The 19,359-nt window shown below is 38.4% G+C and overlaps 1 protein-coding gene across 1 annotated transcript in view; it reads left to right on the plus strand.

Annotated features, from left to right (window-relative positions):
• The window catches only part of LOC133238363 (cytochrome b-c1 complex subunit 2, mitochondrial), a 26,296-nt gene continuing 6,937 nt past the window's right edge, over nt 1-19,359 (plus strand). Inside the window, exons 1-11 of the mRNA XM_061401379.1 lie at nt 1-153; nt 3,454-3,537; nt 3,634-3,783; nt 4,841-4,905; nt 6,239-6,295; nt 6,516-6,640; nt 8,168-8,265; nt 9,877-9,934; nt 13,317-13,412; nt 13,735-13,934; nt 18,525-18,605. Coding sequence (XP_061257363.1) covers nt 121-153; nt 3,454-3,537; nt 3,634-3,783; nt 4,841-4,905; nt 6,239-6,295; nt 6,516-6,640; nt 8,168-8,265; nt 9,877-9,934; nt 13,317-13,412; nt 13,735-13,934; nt 18,525-18,605 — 1,047 coding nt within the window. The 5' untranslated portion in view covers nt 1-120. The remainder of the gene's footprint in view (nt 154-3,453; nt 3,538-3,633; nt 3,784-4,840; nt 4,906-6,238; nt 6,296-6,515; nt 6,641-8,167; nt 8,266-9,876; nt 9,935-13,316; nt 13,413-13,734; nt 13,935-18,524; nt 18,606-19,359) is intronic.

A 19,359-nucleotide genomic window follows, 5' to 3' on the forward strand; every position in this document is an offset into this window, starting at 1 on the left:
CCCTCACGTAAGAGGCGTGGAACAGAGTGTCGCAGGGAAAGCTGGGCCACTGCCGCTGTCCGCCACCATCTTGCTTTCCTCTAAGGCGGCAGTGACCGAGGCTCAGAACAATCTTGAGCAATGAAGCTGTTAACCAGAGCCGGGTCCCTCTCGGTGAGCACAGCTGGCGGGCTTGGGGAAGGGTTGGAAAGCAGATGGTCAGCAAGGTCATACGGACCGGAGTTGCCTGGTTTGGGGCCCCTGGGCCCTGGGCTTCGTTCTGCCCTTCAGCTGAACCCTGGAGGCCAACTGGGCTCCAGGCTGGATGGGTCAGGCTTTGGAAGGCCCGCTCATGCTCTGAGCAGAGGAGACCTAATGCAGGAAAACGTGCAGAGATGGGGCTTGAGAGCAGAGATGAAGCGACTCGGTGGAGACACCTTTGAAGGTCATTGCTGCACTTGCGTGCAGGTGAAGGAGACCATGAGATATGGGTCACAGGAGGCCGGTGTAGACCTAGTCCCCCATCCCTACCCTATCAGCTGCTGCCTGTTTCTTGGCACATCATGTAGCATCAGCTGCTCCAACTGTTAAGCGGGGTTATGAGTAAAATCATAAGGGAAAAAATGAGCTAATACCTGTATAGCGTTTTTCAGTGAACCTGGAACTTGATTGTTACTGTCGTGTCCTGGCTGCATAAAGTGTGCTTTTCTTGATCTTGTTTTAATATTATCCAGGAGAGGTTCTTGGCCTTCCCTTTAGAGCTTCTTAAGGCTCCTCCTCCTTGTCCGACTGACACATAGCTGTCACTTGGGGAAAACTCCAGTATCAGTGTTACATCATTGTGGACTGGTGGTTATCAAGAGGGGACAGTCTCAACCTCTGAGTTTAAAACAACTCTTCGAGGCCAATTTTGCCCCCAGGGGACATTTGGCAATATCTAGAGACGATTTTGGTTGTGACAACCTGAGGGCCGGAGGAGTGCTACTGCTGAACATCCTTCAGGGCTCAAAGCCACCCACAGCAGAATTATCCAGCTCGAAATACCAAGAGAGCCTGGGTTGCTAAGTAACGTAGTAATCTACTAGAAGGTTGGAAAAACCAGGGAATGGAGTTTCCGGGAACTTAATATTTAAATAGATAAACTATGAATTATACAAATGACCATGATTTAGACTGTAATTCTCTTAGCCTTCTTAGCACCCCTAAACTAACCGGTGATTTTAATAACCCTTAGAGGGAAGTCCAGTTGGACTAGCCAAAGACCTCAAAACCTCCTCATTCATTCCATCCTCACCTTTCAGTAGAAAAAAGAACTCAAAGGTAACAGAGTTGAAGAGGACCAGTGTAAGCAAATTGCAGTAAGCTTGAAAGCAATTGTTGTTTCTACTTACAGCACTTACTTTACATAAGAATAAATGTATACATCTTTTGTTATTAAAACAGTAATTGTATGGACAGTTACTAGGATAATTCTTTGCAACAAGTTTGAATGGAACAAATTATAGAAAGTACATTATCAACAAAGTGTCACTGCTCAGGCACATTTGAGAGGAGAGCACCTAAATCTGCCTTAGCATCTGATGTGCCTACATATCTTAAATTTTTTACTTTCTGGAAAAATCAAAAGCTAGAATCACTAGTAGAGTTAACTGTACCACACCCAGCAAATGAAATTGATGATAATAAAGCAAAGCTAATTGTAATGTATAATTTGAAAGAGCTAAGGAAAGTTATGACCAACCTAGACAACATGTTGGAGAAGGCAGTGGCACCCCACTCCAGTACTCTTGCCTGGAAAATCCCATGGACAGAGGAGCCTGGTGGGCTGCAGTCCATGGGGTCGCTAAGAGTCAGACACGACTGAGCGACTTCACTTTCCCTTTTCACTTTCATGTATTGGAGAAGGAAATGGCAACCCACTCCAGTGTTCTTGCCTGGAGAATCCCAGGGACGGGGGAGCCTGGTGGGCTGCCGTCTATGGGGTTGCACAGAGTCAGACATGACTGATGCGACTTAGCGGCGGCAGCAGCAGACAATATATTAAAAAGCAGAGACATCACTTTGTCAACAAAGGTCCATCTAGTCAAGGCTATGGTTTTTCCAGTAGTCATGTATGGATGTGAGAGTTAGACTATAAAGAAAGCTGAGCACAGAAGAATTGACGCTTCTGAACTGTGGTGTTGGAGAAGACTCTTGAAAGTCCCTTGGACTGCAAGGAGTCCATCCTAAAGGAGATCAGTCCTGAGTGTTCATTGGAAGGATTGATGTTGAAGCTGAAACTCCAATACTTTGGCCATCTGATGCATAGAGCTGACTCATTTGAAAAGACCCTGATGTTAGGAAAGATTGAAGGGAGGAGGAAAAGGGTGGACGACCGAGGATGAGTTGGTTAGATGGCATCACCAACTCAGTGGACAAGAGTTTGGGTAGACTTCAGCAGTCAGTGATGGACAGGGAGGCCTGGTGGTCACGTGGTCGCAGAGAGTCGGACACGACTGAGCAACTGAACTGAACTGAACAGCAAGTGTAAACTAGGAACCAACTTTTCGATAGTACAGCATTGGAGCTGAATGCACAACCAGCAGCCCTCCTGGACAACATGAAGTAGGAACAATGCAGCCTCTGAGGGGCTCCTTGGGAAACTCAGGCAGCATGTTCATTTAATCCTGGGAGTACTAAGGTTTAATTCTCAACATCTCCACTAGTAACCTTATGATCCTTAGACATAATCAGAATTAATTCTGTGGTATTATATATCATTCGCCAAAAAAAAAGCTAAATAAAATTACACATTTTGGATCCATTATCTGACGTTTAAGAGGATCCCTTCCCGTGGCTGCATATTACATTTTGAGAATCTGCTGTGGGTGTACCTATCGTTAGTCTCAGGGTATATTAGTCAAAGAAGATTAAAAAAAAAAAACCCTTTAGTTGTGTAGTCTTAATGTAGCACAAAAGACAGTGAAGATACTATAGGAAATATTTGGGTGCTTGGATGAAGTTTTCTTTGATATGCTTTTTAAAGATTACTAAAATGATTAAGGAAATGAAGTCATATTGGAAAGTAGACTAAAAAGATGAGACTCTTTAGGCAGATAAGAGAAGCAGTAATGCTAAAATCTATAAAAAGGTATGAATGTGGCTATTCCGCACTTTTTCAAAAAGTTCCAAAGCATTAGAGCCTAGAAAGGACCACTTGGAGCTCTAATAAGGTAGTTAAAAGGTAAAAGAAAATGCAGTGAATCTTGATATAAGAAATGAACGTGTTCAACTCCGCGTTCCTTCAAGCTATACAGATCAACAATAGAGATTGAAGAGTGGCATGGTAAACTGGTGGGTGAGTTAATAGGTTAATCAGCTGACTCCTCCCATGGAGTTTATTTACCACTGAACAGCCTCTATTGCTTGGGCCAACTCAGATACAATGCACTATTCTTTTGAGAAATGTGGTAACCTGTTTTTTTTTGTGTTTAGAGATTTTATTCCCTCAAAGTTGCTCCTAAAGTTAAAGCCACAGCAGCCCCTGCAGGAGTGCCTCTACATCCTCAGGACCTTGAGGTTAGTCCCCCTGAGTTACTCACTGGACACATACACGCCTTACTGTTCTTGGTAATATAAAGACATTAATCACATCCTGCTTTATCTTATATACAGTTTACCAGGTTACCAAATGGTTTAGTGATTGCTTCTCTCGAAAACTATGCTCCTGCATCAAGAATTGGTTTGTTCATTAAAGCAGGCAGCAGATATGAGAACTCCAACAATTTAGGAACTTCTCATTTGCTTCGTCTTGCATCCAGTTTGGTAAGCATCTTGACTACTTCCGTGTGTTTAGAAATCTGTGATATCTTGGTCCTACAGAAAAGAAGAACTAAAAGCAACACCCCTATGTTAGTTTCCTGGAGCTGCCATAACAAATTACTTCACACAGTCTGGCTTAAACACCAGGAGTTTATCCTGTCACAGTTTTAGAGGCTAGAAGTCAAAGTCATGGTGTCAGTAGAGCCATACTCCCTCTGAAGGCTCTAGGAAGAATCTTGCCTTTGTTTCTCCCACAGCTTCTGGTGGTTGCCAGCAGTCCTTTTCATTCCTTGGCTTGCGGCTGCATCATTCCAATATCTGCCCCTGATTTCACGTGGCCCTGTCTGTCTGTGTTTCTGTGTCCAAATATCCCTTTTACTGAAGGGCACACTTATCCAGCATGACCTCATTTTAAATATTTACATCTGCAAAGGCTATTTCCAAACAGGGTCACTTTTGTAGGTTCTTGGGTAGACATGAATTTTGGGCATGTTTTCAAATACAGTCCCCTAATATAGCATGAAAAATCACAGGATACTTATCACAGGGAAGCAGTAAATTAGTGTCCATCCAGAGCATAAGAAATCAGTAAAAAGACAACATTTTTAGGATAGTGAGACACATGTACATCCATGGCTGATTCATGTCAATGTATGGCAAAAACCGCCACAATATTGTAAAGTAATTAGCCTCCAATTAAAATTAATTAATTTTTTAAAAAATAAAAGAATCATGTACCAAAAAAAGGACAAGATTTTTAATTTTTAAAAAGTGCCAGAAATTGAAAATTATTTTTTCCCATATGCAAATCTCTTTCACAATAGATTGATGAATCCAACAAGCATGTATTTGATAATTGAATTTTTATCTAAATACTTTATATAAAAATCTATACTTGTGCCTTTGGGTCAACTTTGTTGGGCATATCTTAAAAAGAGGCAGTATTTTTAGTTAGTGTTCCTTTGAATTTAATGACAGACGTTAGATTTTGACATAAAGTCATGTTTGGCAAACTTGGCATTAAAAAATACCAAAAATGGTTGTTTTTTTCTTTTCCAAGACTACAAAAGGAGCTTCATCTTTCAAGATAACCCGTGGAATTGAAGCAGTTGGTGGTAAATTAAGGTTTGTTAAAAATAAATAATCGGAAATAGTGAAAACACCATAAGATGATCAGTTGTAAAGGAACTTTTCTGTTATCAAGGTGGTTAACAGTTTCTTAAGGCACAAGAAGGAAAAGACTGATGAATTTGACTGCGTAAATGTAAAACATCTTTATGCCTGAAAGTAAAAATCTAAGTAATTAAAAGTAGGTATTTGTAACATATGTAATATGGAGAGGATTATTTGGAAAAATAAAGAACTGCAAATTAGGAAAACAACCAAAGAGTAAATGGATAGGAACAAAGATAGGAATAGGCTGTTCCCAGAAGAGCCCAGAAACAATGATCTTAAATCAACAGTTCAAAACCATTTTATACTGCTGGTAGGAGTATGAGTTGATACAGCTACTTAGGAAAGAATCAAGAAATATCAATTAATATTAAAAATGAGCATATTCTTCAACCTAACAGTTTTTAATCCACATGCACAAAGGAATTCTTTATATTGTGACTGGAAACAATCTAAATGCCTGTCTTTAAAGAGGTGGATAAGTAAAGTATGATACAATAATATGCTGGGACTACTACAGTTAGGAATGAACAGCAGTTCAGAGATGAATTCAGTCTGTATCAACATGGCAGACTTAACAAAATGTTTTTTGGAAAACAATTTTTAAGATTTTTTGAAGGTATGAGGAGGTTTTTAACAAAATAATATGTAACGCTGATAATTATGTTTGTCTCAAGTGGGAGAAAGTGTGAGAGCCTGGGAAGAATACAAAGAGATCTTCAACTTTAAAATTGCCTTTTTTAAGTTGTGGTAAAATACATATAGGATAAAATGTACCACCTTTAACATGTGTAGTTCTGTAACAATAAGTGTCAGTGAGCAACCATCACCACCACCCATCTCCAGAATGTTTTCATCTTCCCCAACCCAAACTCTGTAGCTATGAAACACCACCTTCCCTTCCCTCAGCCCCAGGCAAGTGGCATTCTGTGTTGTTCCCATGATTTTGACTACTCTAAGTACCTCATATCAGTGGAATCAAATAGTACGTGTTACCTTTTCATGACTGACTGACTTCACTGAGCAAAATGTTTTCAAGGTTTATCCAAGTGTAATATGTCAGGACTTTCTTCCTTTTTGTCAAGTTGAAATACTTAACTGTTTTCTTATTTAAGATTTTTTTAAATAGTTAAAATCTTCAGTTGAGTGTGCATATTTTTGTTTACTATTACTTATACTTTTTGTACTTCAAAATATTTTTTCCAAAAGATTGATTTCATGAAGATATAAGAGAAAGCTTATTCTTCTGATTTAGATAATTCACTGTAATTTATTTTTGACTCAGCGTGACGTCAACAAGGGAAAACATGGCCTATACTGTGGAATGCCTGCGGGATGATGTGTGAGTACCTGTGTTTATTTAGAAGATCTGCTTTTAAAGAAGTACTTAGATGCTCAGTTCTACTTTTTTTTTTTTTTTTCAGTGTGGCATGACCTCTCATGTTGGTTTTGGATTGTTATTCACAAACTGCCTAAAGTTTAATAAAAAGCATTACAGTTATGTAGAATGGATGTTCGTTTTAAATTTTTGACTGGTAACTCTGAGCTTCGGTCTTCTGTAGTGATGTTCTAATGGAGTTCCTGCTCAATGTCACCACAGCACCAGAATTTCGACGCTGGGAGGTAGCTGCCCTTCAGCCTCAGCTAAGGATTGACAAAGCTGTGGCTCTTCAGAATCCACAGGCTCGTAAGTGCACTTTTAGATTATATTCCATTGTTTCTAAGATACTGGGATTTCAAGAAAATCAATTTGTAGAGGAATAAAACTGCTGTTGAAATTCTTTTTCTCCTTGGGTTTGAAAATACGCTTTCCAAAAATTTGTCCACTTTTTAAAACATTGTTCATTTCTAAACATTTGTATTATTTTGATGTATTTGATGTATTTTTCATCATGTTAATATGTAAATTTATTACAGAATCCTAGGCCTTTCACCTGTGTTTTATGCCCATCCTCCCACCACTGATTTTTTTTGTTTGTTTTTTTATTGGTTGCACTGGGTCTTCTGTGCTGTGCGCAGATTTCGTCTAGTTTGGGGGAGCGGGCTTCTCTTGCTGTGGAGCACGGGCTCCAGGCTCGCAGGTTCAGGAGTTGTGGCACACAGGCTTAGTTGCTCCTCGGCATGTGGAATCTTCCCAGACCAGGGATCGAACCCATGTACCCTGCATTGGCAGATGGATTCTTAGCACTGTGCCACCTGGGAAGTTCCCTGGTGTTTTTTGTTTTTTAACAGTCTTTTATTTTTAGTTGGAGGATAATTATAGTATTGTGGTGGTTTCTGCCTTAAATCAACATGAATCAGCCATATGTATATATATGTCCCCTCCCTCTTATACTTCCCTCCTTATCCCACCCCTCTAGGTTGTATCAGAGCACCCCCTGGTGTTTTTTAATGGTTGTTTTACTTACACCAAATCTGGCAGCAGTTTATTGCTGCTGCTGCTACTTTTACTGTTATATATTGCTGTTGTTGTTTAGCCAGCTCCCTTTTATTGGGTTTTTCCAAAGCAATCAGCTTAATTTAAAAAAAACCTTTTTTGTATTCATGTTTGTGTTTATAGAATGTTTGGTTATATAATCTTGACAAGCATACCTGGCAGAACAAATCTGTAAGATAAAAAAAGCACCACTGATTCTCAGAAGTCAAGAACTTGTGGTAGGAGCAGAAACGTGCAGGTAGCCCACTGAGGTATAAGCAGGCGGTCAACTGCAAGGGCTCAGAATGGCACGGACTTCACTCACATGCAGGCCTGTCAAGTGTCTGGAACATAGTGCTTGGCTCCTGTTTGCTCATATTATATTTCATCGTGATAACTTTGTTACCCCAGGCCTTTGGTAAAAGAAATAGAATAGTAAAACTGTAGAAAAGATGACTTCTGTGTCCTGAGTAGCTTCCTTCCCCACTGGCAGCAGTGAGGCTCCAGCCCTCGTCCTTTGTGCCTGAACAGTTATTGTAGTCTGCTGGCTGGTGTCTCTCTGCCCTGGCGTGCCTCTTCAGGTGGATTCTGACATTTACAGGCTGCTATCAGAGAATCTTATTTTTCTCAGCACATTTGACTGGCAGAATTTTAGAAGTTGCTAGAGATTAAATGATAATAAATTTTCGATGCTTGAATGCGATGACCAAAGTTGTATAGTTGTTTTCGAGGCTCTCTACATGGTGTTGTCTTTATTTAAACAATGTTTCTGTAACTGCTTCTTTACTTATGTTACAGACGTCATTGAAAATTTGCATGCTGCCGCTTACAGAAATGCCTTGGCTAATTCCTTATATTGTCCTGATTATAGGATTGGAAAAGTGACACCAGTTGAGGTACTGATAAAACACCTTACATTTTTAAATGTGCTCATTTTCACATTAATTTGAATGTTCATCTACCACTCAGTTTTGTTTGCTAATTTTCTTGTCGTCTAATTTAAGAGAGTCTCTTGCTTGCTTTTTTTCCCATCACTTTGCTGCCTTTTTTTTTTTTTTTTTTTTTTTGGCTATACTACACAGCTTGTGGGAGCTTAGTTCCCCTACCAGGGATCAAACCCATGTCCCCTGCAGTAAAGAGCAGAGTCCTAAACCACCAGGAAATTGCCCATTCATCAACATGCTTTTTGACTAAAATTCTGTCTGAACAGTTTTTGTGTATCTTTCAACTAAAAAAAAAAAAGTGTTTATTATGAAAGGGGCAATTCCCTGGTGGGGAATTACAGAAATTTCAGAATTACATTCTGACCAGACATTTCATTCATTCATACTTTATGAATTCATTACAGAAATTTCATTCACAATTTATGAATAGGATGTATTAAAGGGTCCCATTTTTCAAAAAGTAAGGTGTGTGTAGACAAATACCAAGATATTAACCATGATTATCAAAGTTACTAGCACTTTTAAAATGTATCCCTAGGCTAAAGGAAATTCTAAAGAAATTGGTGCTGGAACACTTTAAGCAAAAGCAGCATTCAGTAGAAAAACATCACCAGGAAAAAAATAAGAGTATGACTTTCCAAGATGGCTCAATAGATGGAGACAGCATTCATTTTAGGGCACAAATTCTAAATAAACTGAGCTTCAGCAAGTCTAAACATTACTCAGGGAACCTTTTTAGCTGCCCCGCCCCCCCCGCCACCATGAATTTTTAACACCACAGATATACTGTATATCTGTTTATGCACTGTATATATATTTGTACTTTATATATAAAGGATTTTCTTTTTTTTTTTCCTTCCCCCAAGAAGTAATTTTCACTCTCTTGGGAGCAGTAGTATAGTTGAGAATGCATGTTTTAGCCCTACTTTTATATAAAGATTCCAAGATTTCACATTGAATCTACTGTATTAACCTATATTAGTAGGGAGACATTGACGAATTTTTTTTTAAGCTCCTAAAATAATTCTGTAATCATCCAGGTTGGAAACCCTGGTATAGACACTAACTTATTAGCAAAAAAATATTCAAAGACAGGCAAGAGGAATATAGTGATATAACTGTTAGCTCTACTATAGAATGTTAACAACAGTGCTTTATTACTACCTGTATAAAGATGAACCTGATGTACTACTTAAATCACATTATAATAAAAATCATAAACTTAGTCCCATTTCTTCAAGTTCAAGCCAATATGTGCTCTAATTTTTGTTTTGTTTTTTTCATTAACAACTTCATTGAGATGTAATTTACATACCATACAGTTCACCATTTAAAATGCATGATTCAGGTTTTTATTCTGTTCACAGAGTTACATAACCATCACCACATTCAGTTCTAGCAATGGTTTTTAAAAGCTCAATTTAATTCAGTACTAGGTAGTCCCTTATAGTTCATTACAGCAGCTTTTAAGCCTATTTATTCTCTGTTAAACTGCACTTTGATATTTTTATAGTTCTTTATATTTATACCAGTATAACCAGATAAATGTTTTCACTTTCTCAGTTACATGACTATGTACAGAATCATTTTACAAGTGCAAGAATGGCTTTGATTGGACTTGGTAAGTTGGCAATTACCTGCATGTCAGTTTGCTTCTTTTAAGAGTAGTTCTTTTAACTCACAAACATAGAAAACAGACTTATGGTTGCCAAGGGGGAAGCACGGGAAAGGGTTGGTTTGGGAAGAGCAGATGCAACCTATTATGTATAGAATAGATAAACAGCAAGATCCTGTTATAGCACAGGAAGCTATATTCAATGAGAAGGTAGAATTATCCTTGAAACTATAAAATCAGATACTATCATATGTAACTGTGTATATATACATCTTTTACAGTTATATCAATATTTAGATAACTTACAGTTCCATGTTTCTTGGCTCCCAGAGAAAGTGGTAGATAATCAGGAAATTCCCTGAGGTTGCTGACTTTTCCTTTTGTAATTGTTGGGGTAGTGAAGGGGACACCTTTCCAGTACATTGTAAGTCTATCACTATATTGGTAACCAGCCTCAATTTATAATATACTCACTTGGGTACTTTCTTAAATTCTGATTACACAATTCTTTATGGTCTGTCTCATTTTAGAAAGTGGTTAATTGAAAAAAGAGAAACTAAGGTGCACTCCTAGTAGATGTTGCACTTATAGTTAAGAATAAAGATACTGTTTCACTGTCTCTGTATGAGTTACTTTAAAAAAGAGTAGTCCCTTAAGCTATAATTATGTGATTACTGGATTGAACAAAATTTGAGAACTTACCCTGTGTTAGGTCAGAAAGTCAGTATGTGATAGGATTTTTATATACATAATTTTAAAAATTTATTTGGCTGTGCTGGATCTTTGTTGCTGCACAGGCTTTTCTCTAGTTGCAGAGAGCGGGGACTACTCTCTAGTGGCAGTGCACAGGCTTCTCGCTGTTGTGACTTCTCTTGTTGCAGAGCACAGGCTGTACGTGTGGCGTACAGTACAGTAGGTGTGGCCTACAGGCTTAGGAGCCCCGCAGCGCTTGGGATCTTCCCAGATCAAGGATCAGTCCCAGACCTGTGTCTCCTGCATTCGCAGGCAGATTCTTTATCACTGAGCCACCAGGGAAGCCCTGATAGGATTTTAATAGCTAGTCTTTCATGGAAACAACCTGAATGTCCACTGACAAATGAATGGATAAGGAAGATATGGTACATATATTCAATAGAATATTATTCAGCCATTAAAAAGAATCAAATAGTGCCACTTGCAGCAACATGAATGGATGTAAACATTACCATACTAAGTGAAGTAAGTCAGAAAGAGAAAAGTACCACATGATATCACTTATACATGGAATCTAAAATACAACACTAATGAACGTATCTGTGAAACAGAAACAGACTCCTAGAGAACAGAATTGCACTTGCTGAGGGGTGTCGGGGAGGGAAGATGGGGAATTTGGGATTAGTAGATGCAAACTAGTATAGATAGAATGTATAAGCAACAAGGTCCTACTACATAGCACAGAGAACTATATTCAATTTCCTGTGATAAACCATAATGAAAAAGTATATGTATAACTGAATCACTTTCCTGTACAACAGAAATTAGCACAACATTGTAAATCAGCTATACATCAATAAAATTTTTAAAATATCCCCAACACAGTTTTATAGCATATAAATAAATCCTCCACAACTCTGAAAAGAAAAAAGCTAGTCCTTTTTTTTAAGTACTAATTTTTAAATTCATTACAGTATTTGCAAAACCTATGACAAAGGGCAAATTTCTCTAAGCAAAGAGCTTTTTACAAAGAGCTTTTGTTTTAAGTACAGTTTAATAAAAAAATTGACAAAGGGATGAACAAACAGTTCATGCAGAAAGTGTGTTATGTGTGTATACAATTATTGTAAAAGATGTAATAACTAAGAAATTTTTAATCTGTGAAGTTGGCAAAAATTAAAAGATAGACACTACCCAGTATTAACCAAGGTATGGAAAAATAGGCACTCAAAAATTATTGGCAGGAGTGCAAACTGGTACATTTTTGGAGGTCTATTTTAAGAATTTATCGTTCAGAAATATTTTGATAAGTTTACAAAATACTTGCATGAGAATTTTGTTTGCAGTAGTTGGATTTTGTTCGTTTGTTTTATAAATAATAATTGAGTATATTTCACACTGTGTAAAATTCACCGTTCTGAAGTGTGCAGTTTGTGGGTTTTAGCATACTCAGAGTTGTGCAGCTATTGCCACTGTCTAATCTCAGAACATTTTCATCATCCCCAGAAGAAACCCCGTACTCAATAGCAGTCACTCCTCATTCCACCTCCTTGCATCTGACAACCGGCAGTCTACTTTCTCTCTGTAGAGAGCTGACTACTCTGGACATTTCATACAAAGAGAATTTTACAGTAATAGCCTCTGTAACTGACTGCTTTCACTTAGTCACTTAGCATAATGTGTTTAAGGTACATCCATATTATAGCCTATACCAATGTTCCATTCCCTTTTCTGGCTGAAAAATATTTCAATACCACATTTTGTTCATTCACCAGTTGGACATTTGGGTTGTTCTGCATGGTTTAGAGCTATTAAGAATATAAACATTCATGTGTAAATTTTTTAACAAAATATCTTTTTCATTCTTTTGGGTGTGTACCTAGTAGAATTGCTAGGATTAGGATATAGGATATCTCTCTATTTAACCCTTTGAAGAACTATGAAACTGTTTTCCAAAGCAGTTGAACCATTTTATTTTCCCACCAACAGTGTATAAGGATTCCAACTTCTCCACATCCTCACCAATATGTACTATCATATGTCTTAGGAAGTGGTATCCCATTGTAGTGATTGATAACATTGAACAACTTTTTTTATGCTTTTTGGCTGTTTATGTGTCTCCTTTGGAGAAATGTTCATTCAAGTGCGTTGGCCAGTTTTTAATTGGGTTGTTTATTCTTCATTGTTGAGTTGTAAGAGTATTTTATATATTCTGGATACTAATCCTTACCACATACATGATGTGCAAATATTTTTCCCATTTTGTGGAGTATCTCTTCATTCCTTTTAAAAATGCCTCTTGATGCATATTGCAGTATTGTTTTAATAGCCAGTTATTAGAAACATGTCCATCAGGAAGAGATTGATTAAATAAATAATGGTACATCAGTATAATAGAATTCTTTATAACCATTACATGTTTGGTGTAGTCCACTCAGAAGTAAATTACAACAGACAAGTTAGAAACAGTATCAATAGAAGATACCATTTTAAAAATAAAAAGAATAATATTAGTATTTACATAAAAAAAGGTTCTAGATGAATACATAATAAAGCTGTAAATGCATATCTCTGTAAGAGCATTATAATATTTTAATTATATAATGAAGCATTTTTAAAATAGTAGGTATTCTACAATTGTGTTTTAGAAATTCTGGTTCTACAGTTTTTTGTTTGTTTGTTTCTACTGACATAGGTGTGAGTCATCCTGTCCTAAAGCAAGTTGCTGAACAGTTTCTTAACATAAGGGGTGGCCTTGGTTTATCTGGTGCAAAAGCCAAGTACCATGGAGGTAAGCGTTTTGTTCTGTAAGGTTAGTTTACCAGGATGCCGCCTCTCCCCCACAATAGATATTGGAGTATAATAGGCCTGATTGTTTACTACCAAACAGTATCAGTGTGGAAAGAGAGAGAATCATTGTGGAAAGTATCAATTGCTTGGGTATTATGTGTTAAGTATATTTGTGACTGTGTTGGGGGAAGGGCAGGGTAGCAAGGAGAGGACCAGGCCAGAGAAGAGCTTCATCTTAATGCAGTAATACTGTCTCATAGAGAGTATTGAAGAATAAAACCAAAAAATGGTTTCTTCCTTGCTCTTTCTTTACATGGCCCCAGGTGAAATTCGAGAACAGAATGGAGACAGTCTCGTCCATGCCGCTCTTGTAGCAGAGAGTGCAGCCATAGGAAGTGCAGAAGCAAACGCGTTCAGTGTTCTCCAGCACGTCCTCGGTGCTGGACCACACGTTAAGAGGGGCAGCAATGCCACCAGCTCTCTGTACCAGGCTGTTGCCAAGGGAGTTCACCAGCCATTTGATGTGAGTCTGAACAGTGAACATCTTTCTTTTGTTTTCAAAGGCTTAATGTTTACAATGTTGTCCTGGAAACTTGATCTTAGTATTAAACTGCTTTTAAAATTTAAGATGGCACAAAGAAAATCTTTGTAAAATTGAAGAGGCAGCCAGGCTTAATTTTAGTACCTTAGTGGGTCTATCAAAAACTTACTGTTATTCTAATATAAAAAGAATTGAATGCTTAAAAATTCCAAAAAATCCAAAATCCCCACTCTCTCTTGGAGTTTGCTCAACTTCATGTTCATGAACTTCATGTTCATGTCACCCTGCTTATTTAACTTACATGCAGAGTACATGATGAGAAACGCTGGGCTGGAAGAAGCACAAGCTGGAAGGAATCAGGATTGCCGGGAGAAATATCAATAACCTCAGATATGCAGGTGACACCACCCTTATGGCAGAAAGTGAAGAACTAAAGAGCCTCTTGATGAAAGTGAAAAAGGAGAGTGGAAAAAATTGGCTTAAAACTCAATATTCAGAAAACTAAGATCATGGCATCCAGTCCCATCACTTCATGGCAAACAGATGGGGAAACAGTGGCTGACTATTTTTCTGGGCACCAAAATCACTGCAGATGGTGACTGCAGCCATGAAATTAAAAGACACTTACTCCTTGGAAGGAAAGTTATGACCACCCTAGACAGCATATTAAAAAGCAGAGACATCACTTTGTCAACAAAGGTCCGTCTAGTCAAAGCTATGGTTCTTCCAGTGGTCATGTATGGATGTGAGAGTTGGACTATAAAGAAAGCTGAGCACCGAAGAATTGATGCTTTTGAACTGTGATGTTGGAGAAGACTCTTGAGAGTCCTTTGGACCACAAGGAGATCCAACCAGTCCATCCTAAAGATCAGTCCTGGATGTTCACTGGAAGGACTGATGTTGAAGCTGAAACTAATACTTTGGCCACTTGATGCAAAGAGCTGACTCATTTGAAAAGACCCTGATACTGGGAAAGATTAAGGGCAGGAGGAGAAGGGGACGACAGAGGATGAGATGGTTGGATGGCATCACCAACTCAACAGACATGGGTTTGGGTGGACTCCGGGAGTTGGTGATGGACAGGGAGGCCTGGTGTGCTGCGGTTCATGAGGTCACAGAGAGTCAGACGCTACTGAGAGACTGAACTGAACTGAATGTCCATTAAGTCAGTGGTTCTGCCTAACAGACTCGTCCTCTGCTGCCCCCTTCTCCTTTTGCCTTCAATCTTTCCAAGCATCAGAATCTTTTCAGTTGTTCACATCAGGTGGCCAAAGTATTGGAGCTTGAGCTCAGTTCAGTGAACTTAATCGGAGCTTAAGCTTCAGCAATAGTTTAGAATTGACTGGTTTGATCTCCTTGCAGTCCAAGGGACTCTCAAGAGTCTTCTCCAACACCACAGTTCAAAAGCATCAATTCTTCGGCTCTCAGCCTTCTTTATGGTCCAACTCTCATATCCATATATGACTACAGGAAAAACAATAGCTTTGACTATATGGACCTTTGTCAGCAAAGTGATGTCTCCACTTTTTAATAGCTGTCTAGGTTTGTCTTAGTTTTCCTGCCCTGGGGCAAGCATCTTACTTTCATGGCTTCAGTCACCGTCCACAGTGGTGTAAGAGCCCAAGAAAATAAAATCTGTCACTGCTTTACTTTTTCCCCTTCTGTTTGCCATGAAGTGATGGGACTGGATCCTACGATCTCATTTTCTGGACATTGCGTTTTAAGCCAGTTTTTTCATCCTCCTCTTTCACCCTCATTCTGTTTGCTTTCTACCATTACAGTGGTATCATCAGCTTGTGATACATCCAGACTGGCATTTCTCATGATGCACTCTGCATATAAGTAAAATAAGCAGGGTAACAATATATAGCCTTGGCTGCACTCCTTTCCCAATTTTGAACTAACATTAAAAAAAGGTGTCCTTTTTTGTCATAGGGGATTGGAATGCAAAAGTAGGGAGTCCAGAGATACCTAGAATAACATGCAGGTTTGGCCTTGGAGTACAAAATGAAACAGGGCAAAGGCTAACAGAGTTGTGTCAAGAGAACACTTTAGTCATAGCAAACACCCTTTCTAGCAATACAAGAGAAGGCTCTTCACATGGACATCACCAGATGGTTAATACCAAAGTCAGATTGATTATATTCTTTGCAGCCAAAGATGAAGAAGCTCTGTACAGTCAGCAAAAATAAGACCTAGAGCTGACTGTGGCTCAAATCATGAGCTCCTTATTGCAAAATTCAGGCTTAAATTGAAGACAATAGGGAAAACCACTGGCCATTGAGGTATGACCTAAATCAAATCCCCTATGATTACACAGTGGAGGTGATAAATAGATTCAGAGGATTATATCTAGTAGACAGAGTGCCTGAAGAACTATGGATGTAGCTTTGTAACATTATATAGGAGGCAGTGACCAAAACTGTCCCAAAGAAAAAGAAATGCAGGAATGCAGCGTGGTTGAGGAGGCTTTACAAATAGCTCAGCGAAGAAGAGTGTGAAAGGCAAGGGAGAAAGGGAAAGATGTACCCAAAACTGAATGCAGAGTTCCAGAGAACAACGAGGAGAGAGATAAGAAGGCCTTCTTAAATGGACAATGAAATAGAGGAAAACACTAGAATGGAAAAGACCAGCAACCTCTTCAAGAAAATTGGAGATACTAAGTGAACATTTCATGCAAGGATGGATACCATAAAGGACAGAAACAGTGGACCTAACAGGAGTAGACGAGATAAACAAGGGGTGGAAAGAATACACAGAAGAACTATACAAAAAAGGTCTTAATGACTGGATAATCATGATGGTGTGGTTATTCACCTAGAGCTGTACATCCTGGAATGTGAAGTCAAGTGGGCTTTAGGAGGCATTACTACTACAAACAAAGGTAGTAGAGGTGAAGGAACTCAGCTGAGCTATTTAAAATCCTAAAAGATGATGCTGTTAAAGTGCCGTACTCAATGATATCTTTAAAAAGTAACACAAAATTGTATGGTTAAGTATTGTTCATAATTTCAGCAACAGCGCATGGCACAGGTAGGTTATGCTTTAGTAAGTCTTGGGCCGTTTGACATTTAACAGTGGAAATTAAATCAGTCTTCTCTTTTTATCCTTCCTTTTAATACTTGAGTGGTTGTGTCAGACTTTTATTTTTAAGCAGAGGAGCCTTTTTTAATCCAATACCATTTCCCACCTGCAATGCCCAACACAAAAGCTTTTGCTTTTAAAAAAGTAGAAGGCTTACTTGACAGTGAAACCCTTGGAATCTTCTAAACAGAGCCTTAGGGGTCCATGGAGCACAGTTTTCAAACCATTATCTTAAATTAGTCCTAAATTAGAGTTCCTCCAAATGGTCTTTCTTCCAGTCTGTGGTCTACTCTGTTTTCTTTTTTTCATGCTTTACTCTTTTCTATTGAATATTAATGATGCTTTAGATAGTTGGAGTTTAACCCAGTGACATAATTTAACAGAAACTCCTACTTTAGAATTTGGCCAGAAATTTGGAGAATGACTAGGTTAGTCTCAGAATTGTAATTAAACTTCAAGTGATTGAAGTGCATATCTTTGTGTGCTTCATATGGACCAAACCCATGGTTTTCAAACTTCACCTGGAATATAGTTTAAAATTCAGGCTCCCAGACTTCATCCGTAGTGATCTGAGTGAGTGGATCTATTGTGGGAACCGGAAAGTGTGTGTTTTATAACAACTCAGGTGATCCTTGGACTTCCCAGGTGTCGCTACTGGTAAAGAACCCACCTCCCAAAGCAGAAGGTGCAAGAGATGTGGTTTCGATCCCTGGGTCCAGAAGATCCCCTGGAAAAGGAAATGGCAATGCACTCCATTATTCTTGCCTAGAAAATTTCCATGGACAGAGCAGCCTGGCGGGCTACAATCCATGAGGTTGCAAAGAGTCAGATACAGCTGGGCACACAATACTCAGACACACATGAGTGCTCCTTAGGTTATTGGTCCACATAAACACTGAAAAGCACTTTACTAGGATGTCATATCCGCCTCAAGGAGCTTAACACTCTACTCGAACTACACACAGAAATACCCCTGTTTGCCAGAGGCTAAACTTCTTACTCCCCTGGACACCTGCTACTAAGCAGAAAAAAATTTCTAACCCTTTGACTTTGGTCTGTAGAAAAAGTAAAAGTGAATTGGTGAAAAGGAAGTCACCACCAACAGCAGAGGGAAGAAAGCATGTTTGTCTAATGTCAAGGACCATGATCTGCATCACTCAGCTGTACTGAATCTATAATAGTAATGTAGTAATGTTTACAGGTTACTTTTTGCATTAACCCTTAATCATCAAAAGGTTAGAAAATACCAAGGAAAATGAGCAATCCATTTTAGAAAGAGTTAAATGAGAAAAGTTAAAACCATTATAGTTGTGAAAAAGGTAACCTGTGTACAGAACACTTGAGTCCTTAATAGAACCAGTTACGTGAAATATTAATTCATCTCTTTGCTTATATTGTGAAGGTACATATTTTTTCTAGACAACCTTAGGAAAACTGTACTGTTTTACCTGGTAGAGTGACATATAGTAAAGTTTCATTATATTTCAGGTTTCTGCTTTTAATGCCAGTTACTCAGACTCTGGACTCTTTGGGTTCTACACTATCTCACAAGCTGCATCTGCTGGAGACGTAAGTTGCAAACTGAAAAATTCTCACAAGATTTTTTTCTCCTGTTAACATTTTTTTAGTAAAAATATAGAATGTTCGAATACATCTCTGTCTAGTGTAATATCATTAAAGTGTTATCTGCTATGGAAGAAAGTTAAAAATGGAAAATGTATATACTAATCCTTCCGGGAAAGAGGGAGGAAATGCTTCCTTGGTATTTTGGTTCTGTGCGGACACGTGGCATTAAGTTACCTCTAGGGTATCTAAATGGAGAACTCAAGTGAGGTCAAGGCAAAGATGTATACTGGGCGTCCTCAACAGAAAAAGTGTGTTGAAATCAGGGTTACATATGAAAGTTGGTAAGAGAAGAAAACTGAAGGTCAAGCTAGGGGAAATGGCCAAGAAAACAAAAAAAAGAGAAACTGGTATATTTGGAGACCAAGAAAGAGACTGGTTAACAATCTTTTGATCTACTCTATATTAACGTCCCTTTAGTTACCACAGGGAAGTCCGGTAGTTTTAGCAAACTTGGACAGTATCAGTTTTTACAAGACTGTTGGAAGTGAACTAAAATTTACAATATTAAGAAATGAATGAGAAGAAATAAATGCAAAGTTGGTGCAGGTATAGGGGAGTGGGTGGGGTTTTAGTAGAGTTTACTCTGAGAGATTAAGTAGGAAGAGACAGATATTCATACTGAAAGGAAAGAAATTGGAGTGAATATAGGAGGTAGGAAATTATAGGTGGATTAAATCTATAGAAGCAAGAGCAAGCA

This window comes from Bos javanicus, chromosome 25 (assembly GCF_032452875.1).
Source record: "Bos javanicus breed banteng chromosome 25, ARS-OSU_banteng_1.0, whole genome shotgun sequence".
Lineage (NCBI taxonomy): Eukaryota > Metazoa > Chordata > Mammalia > Artiodactyla > Bovidae > Bos > Bos javanicus.